Below are 19041 nucleotides of genomic sequence, written 5' to 3' on the forward strand. Positions count from 1 at the left end.
CCATTTAGGGGGGAAAGGACACGATGTAATATCTTCACAATAAAGGGAAAATTTTTTAAAAAAATTGGGGAGAGCACAAATATATATAGTGTGGTGTGTATATATATATAAATATATATATATATATATATAATATATAATTTAAAAAAACACACACCCGCAAAAATTTCCTTTTGTTCTCATGCTAGCAATTGTAATTACTTTGTCAGAGTGATGTGTCATTCATCAATAGACAGTCTTTCTTTAGAAATGTACACATCAAGGGCATGTTTTTCTACAGCTTTTTTACGGATGGAAGGGAGATTTCCATAGCATGATTTTTATATTCTTTGTTTCCTAGCCAACACAGTTGTTTGGGCTAAGTACAATTAAGCTTTTATTCATTGTCATTAGCAAGAATAGCAAGGTTTTTTATTAAATTGGATATTTGGGCATGATATATTTGTTTTTAAGAGAATTCAGTGTTTTCAGATAATTATATATAGCACAAAATTTAATAATAAATGTGACAGTTACAAGTAAGTGTCCTCACTAATTTTTCTTTAACTCTAGAAAATATGAGTTTAATAATCCCAATGGTCCTAGCTTATATTTACACAGTGCTTTACTATTGGAAATATACCTTCTCAAAGTTTGTTGTCTTTGTTTCTACGCTATTCTGTAAGGCCTTTAGACCCATTTTGCAAATTCAGCAAGCCAGGGCCAAAGAAGATAGATGATTTTCTTATGGTCCATAGTCATATAGCTCCAATTCTGATCTAAGTGTTGTAACCACAAGCCCTACAGTTTTTCCACCAATCCTACTTGACTGAATTCATTCAGTGCCTTTATGTTCCAGGTACTATACTGTCTTAGGAAATATAAACATCAAATGTTTTACAGCTCTTTTGATCACACACACACACACACTTTCCTTTAATATATATATTCTTTGATGAGTAAGACTAACGTTGCCATTATTATTTCTTTACTTTTTTAATTTGACATTTTACCAAAATCAGACTATAAAAAAACAAGTAAAAGTATACCACACAAAGGTTTTTTTTAAAAGGCTAGAATATCCCCAGGGGCCTATCTGCTCCCTTCAATCCCAACATAATGAGGGACTGAAAGTAGTGATTGTGAATAGATCAGTGTGTTAATAACCAATATTAGATGAGCATATTTTCGCTCATCAGAAATATATATGTAAATATATAAACATATATAGAGGTTCTATATACTTGTTTTTAAAAAATGAAATGCCCTCTACACATTGTTCTTTAACTCCTTTTTACCTTCATAATATATGGTGGATGGATATTACCACTTGCCAATAGGTAAACTTCATATTTGCACTATAATTTTTAGCATTATAATATCATATCTACATATAATCTATATAATAAAAGCCTAAGCAACCTTTATGGTGGAACGACTGGAATAACCAGTCACTATGATGCGCACTGACCACCAGGAGCAGACGCTCAATGCAGGAGCTGCCCCCTGGTGGTCAGTGCACTCCCAAAGGGGAGCAGCCGCTCAGCCAGAAGCTGGGCTAGGGCTGGCAAGTGCAGCAGTGGCGGTGGGAGCCTCTCCCACCTCTATGGCAGCCCTAAGAAGCAGCAAGCCAAGCAGTAAGGAGCCTGCTGCAAAGGAGCAGCAAGTCAAGTGGTAAGGAGAGAGCAGGCGGGCAGCAAGGAGCAAGGGATCCCGGTTTGCAAGAGGCATGTCTGCCGAGGGGTCCCAGACTGAGAGAGGGCGCAGGACAGGCCCCCCCCCCCCCCATGCACGAATTTCACACACTGGGCCTCTAGTTTTACATAAACAGGCATCCAACAGGCTCTTATGCCCTTCTGCTTTTCAAGGGCTTTTTTCCTTATCTCCTCCGTCCTCTTTTTTTTTTAATATATCTTTATTGATTTCAGAGAGAAAGGGAGAGGGAGAGAAAGATAGAAACATCAGTGATGAAAGAGAATCATTGATCGGCTGCCTCCGGCATGCCTCCTATTGGGGATCAATCCCACAACCTGGGCACGTGCCCCTCCAGAATCAAACCCAGGACTCTCAGTCCCTAGGCTGACGCTCCATCCACTGAGCCAAACCGGCCAGGGCAAAAACCTCTATTTATATTATAGAAATTGAACTTTATCAGTCTTCTGTGTTGTACTTTTTCTAACTCTATTGTTGTTTATTCACTTTAATTTTTGTATTTTTAAAAAATAATATAATTAATGATTACTTATAGCTTCTGGTTCCTGTGTTAGTTATATAGACTACTTAAAATAATTTTTATGTTTTATTTTTCACATTTCAGACTATTCAATCTGGAGTCTATGATTGTACACACTATGTGATAAGGGTTGACTTTTTCTTACATGTGGATAACCAGTTGTCCAGAAGCATTTACTATATTAACTATCCTTTCAATATTGACTGGAAATAATAGTTTTGTTATGTATGAATTTTTTATATCTATTTCTGGATTTTCATTTTCTTACTATGGATTTCACTGACCTTTTGGTTAATTCTTATGCCAATACTATATTGACTTAATCACAGTGACTTTTAAGATGGGCAATGCCTCGCATAAGAGGATGTCCTTTTTATCATTGTTTTCTGGAATATTCTAAGGCATTTCTTTTTCTATGTATGTTCTTTAAGATCCTTCTGTCTCCTTTCTACTTCAGAAAGGAAGAAATAAGCCTCATTGGAGACTTCATTGGAACTACCTTCTACTTATATGTCAATTTGTAGAGGATTTATATCTTCCCATCAAAGAGTGGTGCTTTCATTTGTTCAGATCATGATTTATACTTCTCAGTAAGATTTTATAGTTTATATTTTAATAAGACTTTATGATTTCCTTGTGAAATGTGTTCCTAAATGTTTTTTGTTTGTTTTTATTATTACATTTCTGGATATTTATTGCTAGAAGAGAGAAAGCAATTGATTTTGCAGTATTTCCATTAGGATAGACTAAACTGTTATAATAAATCCAAAAAATGTGATGGCTTGAAAGAAATACAAGTTTATCTCTCTCTCTCATGACAGTTTAGAGAGTATGTTCCAAATTGTCAGAGGGCTCTTCACAATGTGGTCATTCAAGGACTCAAGAGAATTCAGCTCTACTAACCTATTAAGTGGCTTCCTGGCTTGCTCTGATACTCACCATCTTAGCACAGAGTAATACAAAAAGTGTGGCAGAAATTTTAGATTTATGGGGCAGGCAGGAAACTGATGATTGCTGGCTCTGTTCACATCTCACTGGAGGGAATTGAGTCATAGGCAACCTGTCACTGGAAATATAATGTGACTGGAAAGATGTCTACCCAGTTACTATTTTGTCAGTACAGGAGAAGGGAGAAGGGATTTTAGAAAACTTGATAGACTCTGTCATAATATAATTATCCTGTATCTAGTCCTTAATTGTGGTAGTTTTCTTTTTTAATTAGAGACTCATGGAATTTCCATAACAACATATTATCAATGAAAGAAGATTGTTTTATTGCTTCTTTTTAAATATTTTTTCTACAAAATAATTCTTTTTCTTATTATCCTATTTGCTAGAAACTCTAAAACAGGTTGAGTAATAATAGCAAGAACAAGCATTCCTAATAGAATTTCTTTAATTAACATAATCCTAGTATTTTACCATTTAGAATATTTGTAATGGTTTTAGAATATTGTCTTTATCACTTTAAGAAGTTTCCTTCAATTCTTATTTCACTTAGAGCTTACATTCTAACAAGACTGCTGAGGTTTGTCAAATATCTTTTTGGCATTTAATTATAAGATTATAGTTTGCCCTTTCAATATATCTAAAGAATTATGTTGACAGAATTCCTGATAAGAAAATGACTGGAATAAGTCAGACTTATTCTATTCCCAGTGCACATTTTGAATAAACTTCTGGTGTAGCAAAGATATATAAGCTACTATTTAGATAAAAGCAAATATTTTTAAAGATTTTTTTTGTATCTGTTATTCAAATAAGACTAAAGCATAATTTTATTTTAATTTTTATTTCTTGTGTGTACTTTCTTAATACATTGGAAGTTTCATTTATGCAAGATTAATAATATGAATTAGGAAAATGTATGTTTCTATAGTCAAGAATAGTATAAATAAAATTGGAACTGTTCTTTAAAAGTAAGATGCAGCTCAGTTATGAAATCATCATACCCTTATCTTTTTAGGGCGTACAGACTTTCATTGAGTTTTCCAATCTCTTCTTTGTTATCTATCAAGTTTTCCCCTTTATGTTGAATAAATTCTGGTAACTTTGATTTTGCCAGAATATGACTCATTTCCTCCAGGTTTTCAAATTTGTTGCAATAGCACTACATGTAGCTTTTATAATCTGTTTTTCTGATCTCTTCTGTGTCTTCGGTTCTGTATCCTTTCTCATTTCTTATATAATGTTGCTCTCTCTTTTCCTTAATAAACGTTATAAGAAGTTCATCTATTTTGTAATTATATTAGAAAGACCTGCTATAAAAAAGTATTTCTTTATCCTTCCTATTTAGCTTTTATATTTTATAACTTTCACTATATTATTTTATTTTGAACTGTGTTCTTTAATAACAAAGCCATTTACATTTGTAAATGCTTATCTGGCCCTGGCCAGTTTTGCTCAGTGGATAGAGCTTTGGCCTGCGGACTTAAGGGTCCTGGGTTCAATTCCAGTCAAGGGCATATGCCTGAGTTGCGGGCTCGATCCCCAGTAGGGGGTGTGCAGGAGACAGCCAATCCATGATTCCCTCTCATCATTTATATTTCTATCTCTCTCTCTCCTTCCCTTCCTCTCTAAAATCAATAAAAATATATTTTAAATAAATAAAATAAATGCTTACCTGGATACAGCTTTTGTGGTGTTCCAAAGGTGTTAGTGTGCTGTTTTCTAGAGTGTCTGGCTATGATTTCCCAGAGAGTCTTCATTTTGTTAGAAGAAGCATTATCTAAAGATTTGGTAAGTAATTTTCAGGTGACAAAGATTCATTAGTCACATTTTACCTTGGCCGGCATTGCTCAGTGGTTAGAGCGTAGGCTTGCTCACCAAAGAGTTGTAGGTTTGATTCCAGGTCAAGGGCAGGTACCTAGGCTGCAGGTTCGATCCCTGGCCCTGGTTGGGGTACCTGTGGAAGGCAACCAATATCTCCTCTCTCTCTCTGAAAATCAATGGAAAAAATATCCTCAGGTGAGGATTAACAACAACAAAAGATTAGTCACATTTAAATTTGTATTTCTAATTTTATTTGCTCAATATCAAGAGAAGTGCCTTATAAAATTCCTACTTAAATATTTTTGTTAAGGTATTATTTGAGGTCAAATAATTCTTAAATGTTTTATAGACATTAAAAAGAGTATGTTTTAATTAATGGACATGGATTTTTATATATCTACTAGTTATGTTCTTATTGCATTAGTCATTTTTTGCTACGTTCTTGTTTATTTTTTATTTATGTTTCATTGTTTTCAGAGACTTTCTTCTATTATAAGCTTTAGTTATCCTAGCAAAAAATAGTCTATTTTCTACTTAGAATTCTTCAGGTCACCCTCCAAATTATCTCACTCTTTTTTTCTTTCCAATACTCTTGACTTTTAGTCTGTGGGGAGGCAGGAGGGAAGAGTGGACTATACTGCAGAATAGCATCATATCAGTGGTCTGTGTGAGACTGTCTTATTCCAGTTTCTTCACTCCGGAATAGTTTTTCCCTTCAGTTTACATATAAAACCTGCTACAAGCTTCCTTACTGCCTTCTTCTGATCAATGCTATAAAATATAGAGTATTCCTATGTAGATACAAAGCCAGTCATATTGTGTCTTCATTAACACAGACCATTTCCTTTTAAAGGGGCTATGCCACTTTCCTTAGATCATGACATTTATAATATATTAAAACAATTTAGTAATGATTTTTTATTTGGTAATCATTGTATTTCTTGCTGTTGATAAAAATTCAACCACATTTAATTGAGATGAAATTTTAAAATATTATTATATTATCAATAATAATCACAAAAAACTGACACTCTCAGATACAATCATATCAAACCAAATTCTGAAACCTCTTACAAATATTAAAAAGCAATTATCAAACCAAGTCTCTCCATCTGCATATTTTAAATGATCTGCTAGCCTCAGACTTTCCATGCAGACTTGTTAGAACTTTGTGGCTCCAACTTTTGTTGACCTACAAGGTCACTATAATTTGGGTCCCAATAAGTGATGTCAGAATCTGAGACAGCTTCTGTTTCATCTAAGGTAAAGAATTTAAACTGATCATAATGAGGTATGACAACCATATTTGACTAATCTACAAAGAAGAATATGTCATTGCAATAGTAATGGCACAAGCCACCCAATTAATAAATAGAAAATTGGACAGATAGCTTTGGAAGTTTTCCAAGAGATAAAGTGCTCCTGGCTCTTTGCTTCAAAGGCAAGGGAGACCAAAATTCTTTAACTCCCTTGGGTAGAGAAAATTTTGATTTTCTGTTCTTAAATTTTATATATCAAAATCTAATCCACAATAGAGGCAGAATTACAGAACTGAGGAACTCAAATGTTTATATGAAAAGTATGAGTCTCGTAATCTGTGATGGTCATCATAAAATTTTTTAAAAAATACAATTTTTATTGATTTCAGAGAGGAAGGGAGAAAGATAGAAACATCAATGATGAGAGAAAATCATTGATCAATTGCCTTTTGCATGCCCCATACTGAGGATTGGGCCTGCAACCTGGGCATGTGCCCTGACCGGAATTGAACTGTGACCTCCTGGTTCATAGGTCAACACTCAACCACAGGCCACACTGGCCGGGCCGTCATGAAATTTGAGGGCGCTCTTTTGGTGTTTTCTCTGCCTGTAAACAATAATGGAAATATTATAACCTTGCAATCTATAAAATGGTTTCAGTTATAACTTGCTTGATTCTTACAACAGTCTCTGCTTCATAGTGAGGGAAATTTAAGTCCTGAAATGTCTAACAGTACATTCCTGCTAAAGCTAGTACACTCCTGCAGGTCTAATTGCAAGTCAGTCTCTTACTCTTGCCACTGCCAACATGGCAAACAGTGCACCTCTGTTCCTATATGGTAACTGGAATAGAGACAATAGGGAATGAAGCCATGGCAACCAATTTAACCTTTGCGTGAGCTCATTCATTTCTTTCAATGCCTCACCTAGTTTTAGGAGAAAATGGAACCAACAGGTTTCACATTAAAAGATCCCTTGAAGAACTAAATAATCAATCAGATGCTTCCTCCCCATTAGATTGGGGAGTGCTGGGGAAGAGTATGGAATTATCTCCTAATTATAACCCTGTGCTGAACTCATTCACAGTTGTGGAGGGAGCCTTACCCTCCTTGTTCTATCTGAAAACAACACCACAAAGTCCTATTTGGTTGAAAAATTAGGTCATCTGATGCCAAATTACATTTCCTACAGCACTTCTTGTTTCCTGCTGAAGCACCTTTCAATTTTAGTTCCTCAATCACGTCCTCAAATACCATTTTAATATAGAAAACATAACAAAACACAGGACAACGAAACTGTTCCCCAAGCCTATTAATATTGTGTGGCCTATTTACCTCTGTTCCATTGTGTCAAAATCCTGAATTTCACTGAGAAGGAAAGATGAATTGCTTTTGTTTTCTAGTCTCTAGAAGAGGAGTTGAGATGTCAGTTGAAAAGTACCTCTCTCCATCACCAGGGGAAGCTAATCAAGGAAAAATGTCTGTGGGTAGTAGATACATTAATCTCCCCCTGGATCACGGGGCTGTTATGAGGTGTAACTAATCGTATCGTTGGGACTCATCTCGCTCTGTAATAACATGCTCCACAGTGACATGAGTGGTTGCAGGAGATGGATGTTGCATGTAAAGGAAAAAGTACTGTTCAGCTGGAATATCTATCTGCAAACCTGTGCCTGATGCGGTGACAGTCTGCAGTGAATGTAGCTACTGTGTTTCCACAATAACACGTTTGCCATAACCTGTCATCAGCAGTTTCTGAAACTGTCTCAAGCCATCATCATGGGGCGATTTCAGATCCACAGGTTGTTATAACAACTAAGTTCTCAAAAATGACCTCTGTCAAGGTGTCTGCTCAAGTCCACTTTCGTGCTGAGTCCAGATGCTCAGAAAATCTCTAAGAGAATCCTAAAGCATTTCAGTGACAAGGTTAATTCAGATCTTTCACAACTTCTGATTTCCAGAACAAGTTCTTCCCACTTTTTCTGGGCGGAAGAAGAGCACTGTGATCTCTTGCTACATGTTAAGTGCCAGTCACTTATCCACCAGCAGGTAATTGGTGGAGTGGAAAGCACCAGAATGGACCCGTCAGAAGGCCTCACTGGCACCGACTCCATGACTGGCAGGAACAGAATGTTTCTGGGCTTCCAAGGAAGGGTTAACACTCTTTAAGGTTCCTTCCTCCTTTAAAATTGTATGACTTTTTTTAAAGTTATTTATTCAAAACCTTTTTTTATGCTTCTTGTCTATGAAATTAGAAAATCTTTAAGAGGCAAACATTGAGGTAATTTTTAACTTAATTTTGCATTTTAAATTTTAAAATAATTTTTAAAGTATTTTTAATTTAAAAAATTAAATATTTTAATGTAAAGTATAGTTTAGATTATTTTATTTCAAAAGGAAAATAACAGGAAAACCAATAAAGTACATGTTAGAAGAAGGGGTCAGATGTATACAATATTTACTAACACTGAGACCCAGAATTTACTCAGAATTTCCTGGTAGCAAAAGCAAAAGTTAAAATAATGGACTGTATTTTTACTGTCTAATTTTATTTCAAAGGAACTGCATATGTTTTTTCTAGAGAAATAAGCGTTTTCTGGAAATAAATACTTCTTGACTGATCTATACCCTGGTGTCAATTGAAACATTTTGAAAAGGGACACTATACGTGCTAGAAACACACTATTTAGTAAGAAACAAGTCATCCTGTATAAGCAGTTTGTACATCTATCAGACCAACGCCAAGAGCATTTACACATCTGCCTTTGCTATGTTTTTCCTTTTCTCAGTGGTGAAGACTATTGCTGTATGTTTAATCAATGACTCTAATTTTATTTTTCAGAATGAAAAATCCCCAGGACGATCTGCAAGTCGATCAAGTAATATCTCAAAAGTAGGTGAACTTTATTTTCTTAATTGTTTATTGACTTCCATATTTATAATGTTTTACCTATAATTGTTATCGGTGAACAATACACGAATATGACGTATGAATGGTTTTAACTATTTCAAGCTTTTACTGTGTTAAAAGGCATGATTTTACACAACAAAATGAGGTAAGCTATTTTTTCCTCTTCAGTGCTGTGTGCAAAAGATCATTTGCTACTTTCAGAGTGTCATACAAAGTATGTTTTTTCCCTCGTGTTTCAAGCATCATAGAGCTGCCACATATCCACATGAAACTATATCAACATTCATAGTATGATTTCCATGAATTCAACATTTCAGGAGTTTGGGTTCAATGATGCTAGAACTTAACTATTCTTGTCACCAGGGCAGGTTTTATAAATTAATTTAAGACATTAGTTTGATCATATTTACTTAAGAGTCAACAGATGAACGAAAAAAAATACCCCCTAGATTTATCTATAAATCTGACCAAGACACAAGAGTGTTGAAAACATTTTGGCATGGGAGAGATACTATAGATTTTTATTTTGCCCCGGAAACAAAAATTAAGAGCTATTTTCTAAAATGAGGCACTATGCGATGTGTAGGCTTGCTGCTTTGGGAAGTGAAAAGTCATTTAGAGCCATTTGTCAAATTGGAAATTTATGAATTCCAAAAATAAAGTTCAGACAGAGATGGATTTACCATGAATAAAACTTTTATTATAGGACCCCTCACTTGCCAGCACCCTTCTTGCAGCCTTGAACTTAATTTTGTATATGCAATTTTTATGTTTTGCCTTCAAGAGGGACCCCAACATAGTAATAAACTTTAGGCACCATGGAACCTAAATCTACTTCCAATTTAAGGACATTTTTTAAATTTTGGGTTGTTTTTGGCAACAAAGAACTTTATTACCCATTGAAAAATAGCAGTAGCCAGACTATCAGCTATTTTCTTGAGCTGGTTTTCCAAGATCAGTTCTTCTGAGACAATGCCAAGATGGTCAGGTGACACCTGCAAGCACACTGAGTTGATTGCGGGGGGGGGGGGGGACACAGAATCCTGAGTGTAGAAAACCCTAATATTTTTAATAGGCAATAAACATACCTGTCCATTGCTCGATAGGGAGATTATATCTCTACTAGAGGCCCAGTGCATGACATTTGTGCACTGGCAGGGGAGGGGGGGACTGCACCCTTTAGCAGTCCAGGAGCCCTCAGGCGGGGAGTGGGCATCCTTAACGCAGGCCACTGTGCTCGCCAGCCATCAGCCCAGCTTCTGGCTGAGTGGCGTTCCCCCTGTTGGAGCAAACTGACCACCAGGGGGCAGCTCCTGCATTGAGCGTCTGCCCCTTGGTGGTCAGTGCACATCATAACAACCAGTCGTTCCTCCATTCAGTTGATTTGCATATTACCCTTTTATTATATAGGATGCTGCAATGCTAGCCACTATACAAACATCTTTAAAAAGATATCCCAGAACAAAAGCAATCAATGGTTCTTCTTGTAAGAGATGTAAGAGACACATGGAGAATTGCAGCTCACTACATGGTACTGAACATGTCTGTTACACTCAAATCTAGGTACCTTCATAGATATTTGAGAGGCCATGTGGCTTAGTGGTTAAGAGTAGTAACTCTGGAGAGAGAGGATCTGAGTGCAACTTGCTGCTTCCTTGGACTTTTTACTTACGTAACCCTGAGACCATCACTTAGCCTTCCTAAGGCACAGATGCCTCCAGTATGACTTGAGCATGATATCAGTCACCTGAATGAGTTTTTAAGTGGTTGTAAATTAAAACAATATCTTTGAAATATCTATTATCTTAGTCACGCTATGAAGAGCCTAGCCCACAGCTACAGAACATTTCTATCTTCTGAACTTGAATGTTAATGTTGACCTAGCAACATGAAAACAGTCCTGACAACTCCTTCCTCACACCAGTTATTGTTTCCTTATCCAGGGGTGACATTATATCTGCATTTCCAACTGCAGTTTGAGTTTGACATAGTGCAGCTGGTTTATAACATTTTAGACTTTTAATTTGTTCTGTAAGAAGCAAAAAAATAAAAATATCAGGAGTACGGTTTCCTTTCTGTGAGTTCTTCCAGGCTCTGCTATGTATTAATTGTGTCATTGCGTGGGAGGCAATTAATGATAAAAGTGCATGCTATTCAGAGAGAAATGAAAAGCTCTCTTCTTAAACAGTCACTCTAATTGTACAATAGCAAAAATCAACTATCTCACACCTGTAGGGATAAAAGGATTTCAGTGTGCATATCTATTTTTTCTTTAAACCAATATAACTTCCCTTTTATTTGTGTTCAGAATAGTCACAAATGCTAAATACATTGTTGAGTCCTCGCTACTTTTTTATGAATCACTAAATGATAAATTGTTCAATAAAACCATATAACTTACCAAGTATGAAATGAGAAAATCTAGCAATATTGTAGCCCTTTTATTTTAAAGTGGGAGAGAAGAAAACATTAAAATGGAACAAGAATATTTTTTCTCTAATTTTGTCAAAATAATATTTTATGTAAAAATATATTTTTTATGTGAAACAAAAGACTGTGAGCCTTTCAAGGATGTGATAATCATTATAACAGAGCAATTAAGAGCATAGTTTCCAGAGTAACTGCTCAGGAGAGTGAACTTCCTTAGTAACTTTGTCTGTAAAAGATGAATATATAACAGTATCTACCTCTTGAAGTGGTGTTTAGAACACTGGCCCTGTGTATTAGCTATTCTTATTATGGGGCTCGTAATATTTATATCTCTGTAACAGTAAGTGCTCAGTAAGTCTTTTTGTAAGCAAATAAATTTGAGACGTGTTATAATATATGTATTGTGTTCTGAGTGGAATAAGAATAACTGAGACTTGACAGGATTAAAATGTCAGTGATCTGACAGAATTTTTATTGAACAAAATTGCATAGTCCTGCTTTCTTAAAAAGTACATATATAAAAATATTATATATAAAAATATATATAATAAATTATCTGAGATCAGTAGCAATATTATTCATAATGGTATCCCTTATCTTTTATCAAGTTTGTTCCATCCCCTATTCTTTGATATGGGAAAATCGTAGTTAATATAGGGGACTCCATTCAGAATGGGATAGCAGAAATGCCCTCCACCCTGTTGAGTTTTTTCCCCTACCTATTTTTTGCTGTTCCTTCCTGAATCAGCAGACCTTCTAATCACCAGTACTTATGGAATGTCTCCCATCCGGCAGGAATCTTATTCCATACTGCTGGAATTGATGGAGTAAGAAAAAAATCTTCCAAGCCCTCAGTGATCTGACAGTAAAGGAATTAAAATATGACTATATATATATATATATATATATATATATATATATATATATATATATCTTAACTGTGTGACTTCCTATGCAGAAAATATGACAGAGCAGCCTGAGACTCTTAATTTTAGAAGAAGACCTGCTGGCAGGTTGGTCCTTAGCTGGCATCTGAGAACTTGGCGTTCAGAAATAGAGAACCATCTTAATTGAAAAAATGGTTCACTGTGCCTAAACAATGCAAACTATGTGATTTGTCCTAAATACCTGCTTTCCTAGAAGAGTCTAGAATTTGTAGGTACCTACATGACCAAACCCCAATAAAAACTTTAGTCATTGAGCCTCCAGTGAGTTTTCCTGGTAGATATCTCAGTTCACATTGTCACAATTCATTGCTGCAGGAATTAAGTGCATCCTGTACAACTCCACTGGGGGTAAACTTTTGGAAGGTTGGAAATTTTCTCTTGGTTTCCTCTGGACTTCACCCCACATGCTTTTTCCCTTTGCGGATTTTCCTTTGTACCCTTTCATAGTTATAAGTCATAGCTCAGTGTATGACTATAAGGTCAATGTCCTAGAAAATCACTGAACCTGGGCAGGGTCATGGGAACCCCTGGGGTATTAGTCAAAATAGTAGAGACAGAAGGCTAGGGGAGTTCAGAGAATGATCACTTCCATTTGGCGAAGACAGGATAACAGCAGAGAAAGTGTCTTGGAAGAGTGGTTTATAAACAGGGACTTGAAGATTGGATGTGACTTGCTCAGCCTGCATGGCTCAGTGGTTGAGCATCAACCTATGAATCAGGAGGTCATGGTTCAATTCCAGGTCAGGGCACATGCCTGGGTTGTGGGCTTGATCCCCGGTGTGGGGCATGCACCAGGGCATGCAACTCATCATTGATGTTTCTATTTCTTCCTCCCTCTCTGAAATTAAAAAAAATATATTTTTTTTAAAAAAAAGAATGGATGTGACTTGATCTGGGAAAGTACATTTAAAGGGATATAAGTACAAGGCATGGAAACTAGAAAGTATGGGCTACAAGGAGAAAGGTACCTAAAATAGTTTTAGGGGCCTTCGACATGGAACTTTGATAAAAGGATGCATTCTCTTTAATCTAGTTATACAAGTGTTCTCTGGTTTGGAAACATAGAGATGGATAAGAACCATCAAGATCCTTGAGACTTTTTTTAGTAAACATATATGAAGCTGAACATTGTTTTTGCTATTCAGGTCTGTGTAAACATGATCGTGCTGTTGTGAATATGAAATATCCAAGCATGGGATAAATAACAAAGTTGAATTGTTAGTGAACATAGAAAATTTTCTCCTTAGTCTTTACCTCTGAAAATTTTTACCATACATTATTCAACTACAATTATACTTGAGTTTCATAGTCATGCCAACTTTTAATTTTGTATTAGTTTATATTTCTAGATTTCTTTAGGACATATAAAACAGACTGTGGATCTTGTTTTGTTTTTTTTTTTGTTTTCTTATTCTGATAAGATTTGTGTGCCTTGGATAAGTTAAAGTTGACTCAAAGCTACAGAGAAGCTATATAGAGTTAAAACAAAACAATGAATGTGCAATTGTCAAAATAACTTCAGTGTGAACATGGCAGCATTCATTTGTCCATCACTTACTAGTACTTTTTTTCTTTTTGAAAAGCTGCTTTTGATATTAGTTCTTGTTGCTTTTTAACACACATATTAACTCACAAATAGGTTCCTCAAGATGCAAAATTAGCCAAATTTGGACTTTCTTTTATTTCTTCTTGGTTGAGGGATCATTACATTCAACTAGCAACAGTATATTATGTATTTCACAAGAAAAACCTTTCAAAAGCAAACTGTCAAAAAGGAAAGAAAGCCTTGTACTTTCTATTCAAATCAACATCTAGAATTTTCTTTTCAATAAAGCACTTTATGCTTTTTCTTCTATGTAGGAAGCAGCTCACAAAATTTAATCTACTTATGAAAAGAAATTCAAAAAGCCACTATCTTAACAAAATGATATTTCATCTAGTTTTTATCATTTTCTATTATATTCCCAGGCTGCATTTACTTGACAGAGGTTCAATTAAATTATTCAGTTGATCTAGAAATACTTTGTATAAAGTTAAGGTAAAGATAATGCATAGTGTATAAAATATTATTTCTAAAGCTTTCTCTTCTCATCTTTGTACCCTAGTTTATTGGGTAATAAACTAGGGTACACAGGATATAGTCAATACAATTTATTCAACCAACATTTTTGTAAGGTTGTACTATGGAGAAGGCATTATATGAACCATAGCATTTTAAGTAGATGGCTTTCTTGGATCAAATACATACTTTGATTTTACTTCTGTAAATTTTCATTTCTTCACATTTTGCCAGACTTGCCTTTAAGATTCCAAATACTTTCCAACAAGGTCAAGGTGAAAGCGTTCCCCAAATGTGAAATGTACTGGGAATTCTTCCGGCTTAACCTGAGCCAAGCATTTGCATCCCTGAACAGGTGTTTAATGTACTGATTTATTGAGAGATCCATCTTGGTTTGCTTATACAAGGGACCTATAAATCAGCCATACCCTCAGACTACATACCTTTAGAGGGTAAATTTGATAGGTTGATGAAATAAAATGGGCTGGAGAGCTAGGAAACAACTAAAAATAAGGTGGACTAATTTGAGAACTTTCATAGAGCCTGAGTCCTGAGACCAAAGCTGAAAAAGAGTATAAATTCAGTTGATTTAGTAAAGTTGTTGGGGGAAGATTAAGAAAGCCTGGGACTTCTTATATCCTGAAATTTTTTTTTTCTTTATATACACTCAGTCCCTGAGTGATCTCATCTAGCCTCATGATTTTATATAGCATCACAGGCCAACAGCCCTCAAATAGATATCTCTAGCCCATATTTCTGCCAGGAATTTCAGACTCAAACATCCTACTCAAAATTTTCACATAAATGTGTAATGGGTATCTGTCTTAGGTCAGATCCTGAGATGAGAAAATTTTTGCAGTGATTTACTATGGGAGTGTTTCCGGTGGGAGACACAGGGCAGGGAAGAGAAGGAATCCTGCAAGGAGACTCTACAGTCTAACATGTACTTGAAGTTGTCCCCACTTTGAGGCATGGAAGCAGGACGTACATCCTACTGTAACAGTCATTCACTGCCTCAGGATCACATAAAGAGAGGACAACTTCCAGCATTCTGACTCTCTTCACATGCAGGTAAAGCTATCTAAGAAGCCAAGGGCAGTTTTCCAAAGAGAATCATAGTTGCAGGGCTTTAGAAACAAAAGTGCTCAGAAGCAGAGGGAGCCACCTATGGAAACGCTGAAAAGGGCCAGGCTGGGTCTTGGTGGGACACCGGCAGCATCCACTGTCGCCCACTCATTGCACCACTCAGATCGATATGAACTCATTACATCCTGTCATGGACACTTACAGATGAGGACTGGTCACAATTTCTGAGGAAAAACTTGAAAGACATGAGTTAATAGAATGAGTTCTTGCTATTACAGCTGCCAAAGCTATAGGTGGTTCGTCATCTCCTTCTGCCACCCATTTTATACACTGAGTGGCCAGATTATTATGACCACCTGACGTTTGTAGGCAAATTAGCTATAATTTCGCGCTGAAGTTGCCAGAGGGCCAGATCATTATAAACGTCTGACTAGCACAACATACCTAAGTATCGTTGCTGATCAAGTTCATCCTATTATGTTGATGGCGTATCCCAATGGAGATGGCTTCTTCCAACAAGACAATGCGTCATGCCTCATATTGTGCAGGAGTGGTCTCAAGAACATGAGGGAAACTTTACCTTGCTTAGGTGGCCCCCCGGCAATCACCAGATCTCAATCCAATTGAGCATTTGTGGGACAAAGTTAAAAGAGCCATCAGGCAGCTGGTTCCACAACCATAAAATCTCACAGAACTGGACAGTGCTATTCATCAGGCATGGTGTCAGATTCCTCGCATCACCTTTCAACATCTCTTGGAGTCAATGCCAAGAAGAATCACTGCAGTATTGAAGGCAAAAGGTGGCCCAACGAAGTACTGATGGGGTGGTCATAATAATCTGGCCACTCAGTGTATATCCCTCATGCTTGATTATGAGTTCTGTTACACTAGGTGGCTTGCTGGTGAAGTGTGTCTGACCTTCAATTCTGATCACCCGGCTCTTAACAGAGTGTGGTTGTAATCAACCATTTAAAACTAAACCTGGGTGTGAATAAACAAGAAGATGCTGCAATAGATAGATCCCCCAAGTTTTCAAATATTTTCTGCTTCCTCATTATGGAGCAGTAACCTCACCTCTCATAATGGGCAAGTATGATTGTTTAGTGAATTGCTGCTCTGCCTACCAACCAATAAAACTGATGTTATCGAGTTCCTGAGGGAAAGGTCCAGTGTATGGCCAACTGATGTCCACGGTCAGGCCTTCAGTCTTTCTGGAGCCAAGTAGCATGGCCAGAACTGCTTTCCAAACTCTGAAGAGAACTCTGCTGAAATATTATGACCTTGAACACTAGGATTTTCACTGCAACGCTCTTTTTGGGACTTGCATTCTTATTTACCCTGGTAACTCATGGTATTTGCCACTTATTATGGCTCTTGCATCAAGGCTGCATGTACTGCAGCTGAAATTGAGGCAGAAACTTCTCTCTTTCCAGGTCCCATTCAAAACGAGTGATCTGAGAAAAGGTCTAAGCATTATTCCAAAGTTTGGTTTTGGCTGCCTCTAAAACCCAGAGTCACACCAACCACTCTGGGTCTTTCTTAATAGTAAAATGATATGCAGAGTTTGTCCTAAGCTCTCAAGGGAATGTCTTGATAAGCAACACATGGAACCCCTGAAAACTTTACTGACTTGGTCAGTTCCAGAATGTTTGTAGACTGTTTCTCCTGTCCTTGGAGCACACTCATCCTCACAAGGCATTCTGATTATTGGCACTTGGTTCTCAACACACTGACTTCTTGCTGTTTCTTAAATACATGCATGTGCCTCAGGCAATTTGCCCTCCAGGCTCCTGCTACCCACAGGGCTCATTCCCCAGATATCTGCCAGATTGGTTTCCTTGATTTTCCCCCCATTCCATCTTAGATACCACCTTATCAGTGAAGACCTATCTCCTTTTTTTGCTGTATTTTTCTTTAAGTATTTTATAATGACCTGCAAATTATGTATTATTTAAGTTCTATGAGAGCAAGAACTTTATTTCCTCGTTCAATACTGCTTTCTCAGCACATAGAAAAGTGACTGATAAGTAGTATACACTCAGTAAACATGTATTGGATGAATAGAGCCTGTTTTGTTTTGTTAGCTTTAGAACATATGTTCTTAAAAGGAATCTGTGGGTGTGTAGAGTAGTGTTCCTTGGATCAGACCAGTCTATGAACTTGTTGTTACCAATACACACAAGGTAGAAAGTATAAGTGTTTATAATAGAATAGAGGCCCAGTGCACAAAATTCATGCATGGGTAGGGGTCACTAGCGACTGCTGGCTGCCGGCCGGGGCCTCCCTTCCCCAGCTGCCAGCTGCCAGCTGGGGCCTTCCTTTGTTCTGTGCCACCTCCTGGTGGTCAGCGCACATCATAGCAATCGATTGAACTCCCAGTCAGTCGAACTCCCAAGGGGACACTTTGATATATATATGCCTCAACCAGATGCTCAGTACCAGTCACCTACTCTCAGCTTCTCTTAATGTTTTCAGATAATTCATCAGCTGCCTCCTTCTCCAGAGAATTGTCATAAGTCAAGTGGTGGCCTTTCACACTGGATGCATAACAAATGAGGATTTTTTTGTATATTACACTTTAGCACCCACTAAAGAACATCTATGGCAGAAGAAACACCAAGTAATCAGATGGAAAGGGTCACTTCCTTTCACACTGGATGCATAACAAATGAGGATTTTTTTTGTATATTACACTTTAACACCCACTAAAGAACATCTATTGCAGAAGAACCACCACGTAATCAGATGGAAAGTATCACTTATCCAGTGGATTTCAGCCAGCCACTGTCCCATAGATGGAGTGGCCATGGTGGCAGAGAAGGAGGCCATGCATAGGCAGCAGTACTGTAGTCTCCTCCTTATGAAGGGTGGCCTAGCTGCCTCCACTGCTTGGCTTGTCAGAAGCAAGGCTTTTGTTGAACTGCCATTACCCTTCTCCCCACTTTTAGGACCATTTATCAAGAAGACCAACCATCCACTTAATGGCAACTTGATTCCATCAGATACCTTCCAGTTTGGGTTTGCCTCTCATGTAGGCCAGGACTAGAGTGAAGTAAGTGAAGCACTAGGCTCAGACACAAAATTTAAGAGGGCACCAAAAACTCAGCAATAAGGTAAATGTGCAATAGTTTGTCATGCAATACAAATGTCGTGCAAAAATTCCATGATAAATAAAATGTCAAAATTTTAAAGAAAAACAGGATCCTAGTTGCAGCCAGAGGCCAGAGGAAAAATCTGTATTACTGATATTCTATTTATTTTAAGTTTTTTTTATGTTTGTTTTATCATGGGATTTTTTGCATTTGGTTTCTACAAAAATCCTGCTTTAAAATATTTTTATCTTGATTTCTGAGTTTTTGGTGCCCT

The 19041-nt window shown here is 36.8% G+C and overlaps 1 protein-coding gene across 1 annotated transcript in view; it reads left to right on the forward strand.

Annotated features, from left to right (window-relative positions):
* MARCH1 (membrane associated ring-CH-type finger 1) overlaps positions 1-19041 on the forward strand; it is a 399528-nt gene that overhangs the window by 263691 nt on the left and 116796 nt on the right. Inside the window, exon 3 of the mRNA XM_006081832.3 lies at positions 9085-9135. Within this exon, the coding sequence (XP_006081894.1) occupies positions 9085-9135 (51 nt within the window). The remainder of the gene's footprint in view (positions 1-9084; positions 9136-19041) is intronic.

This window comes from Myotis lucifugus, unplaced genomic scaffold, assembly GCF_000147115.1.
Source record: "Myotis lucifugus unplaced genomic scaffold, Myoluc2.0 scaffold_1, whole genome shotgun sequence".
NCBI lineage: Eukaryota > Metazoa > Chordata > Mammalia > Chiroptera > Vespertilionidae > Myotis > Myotis lucifugus.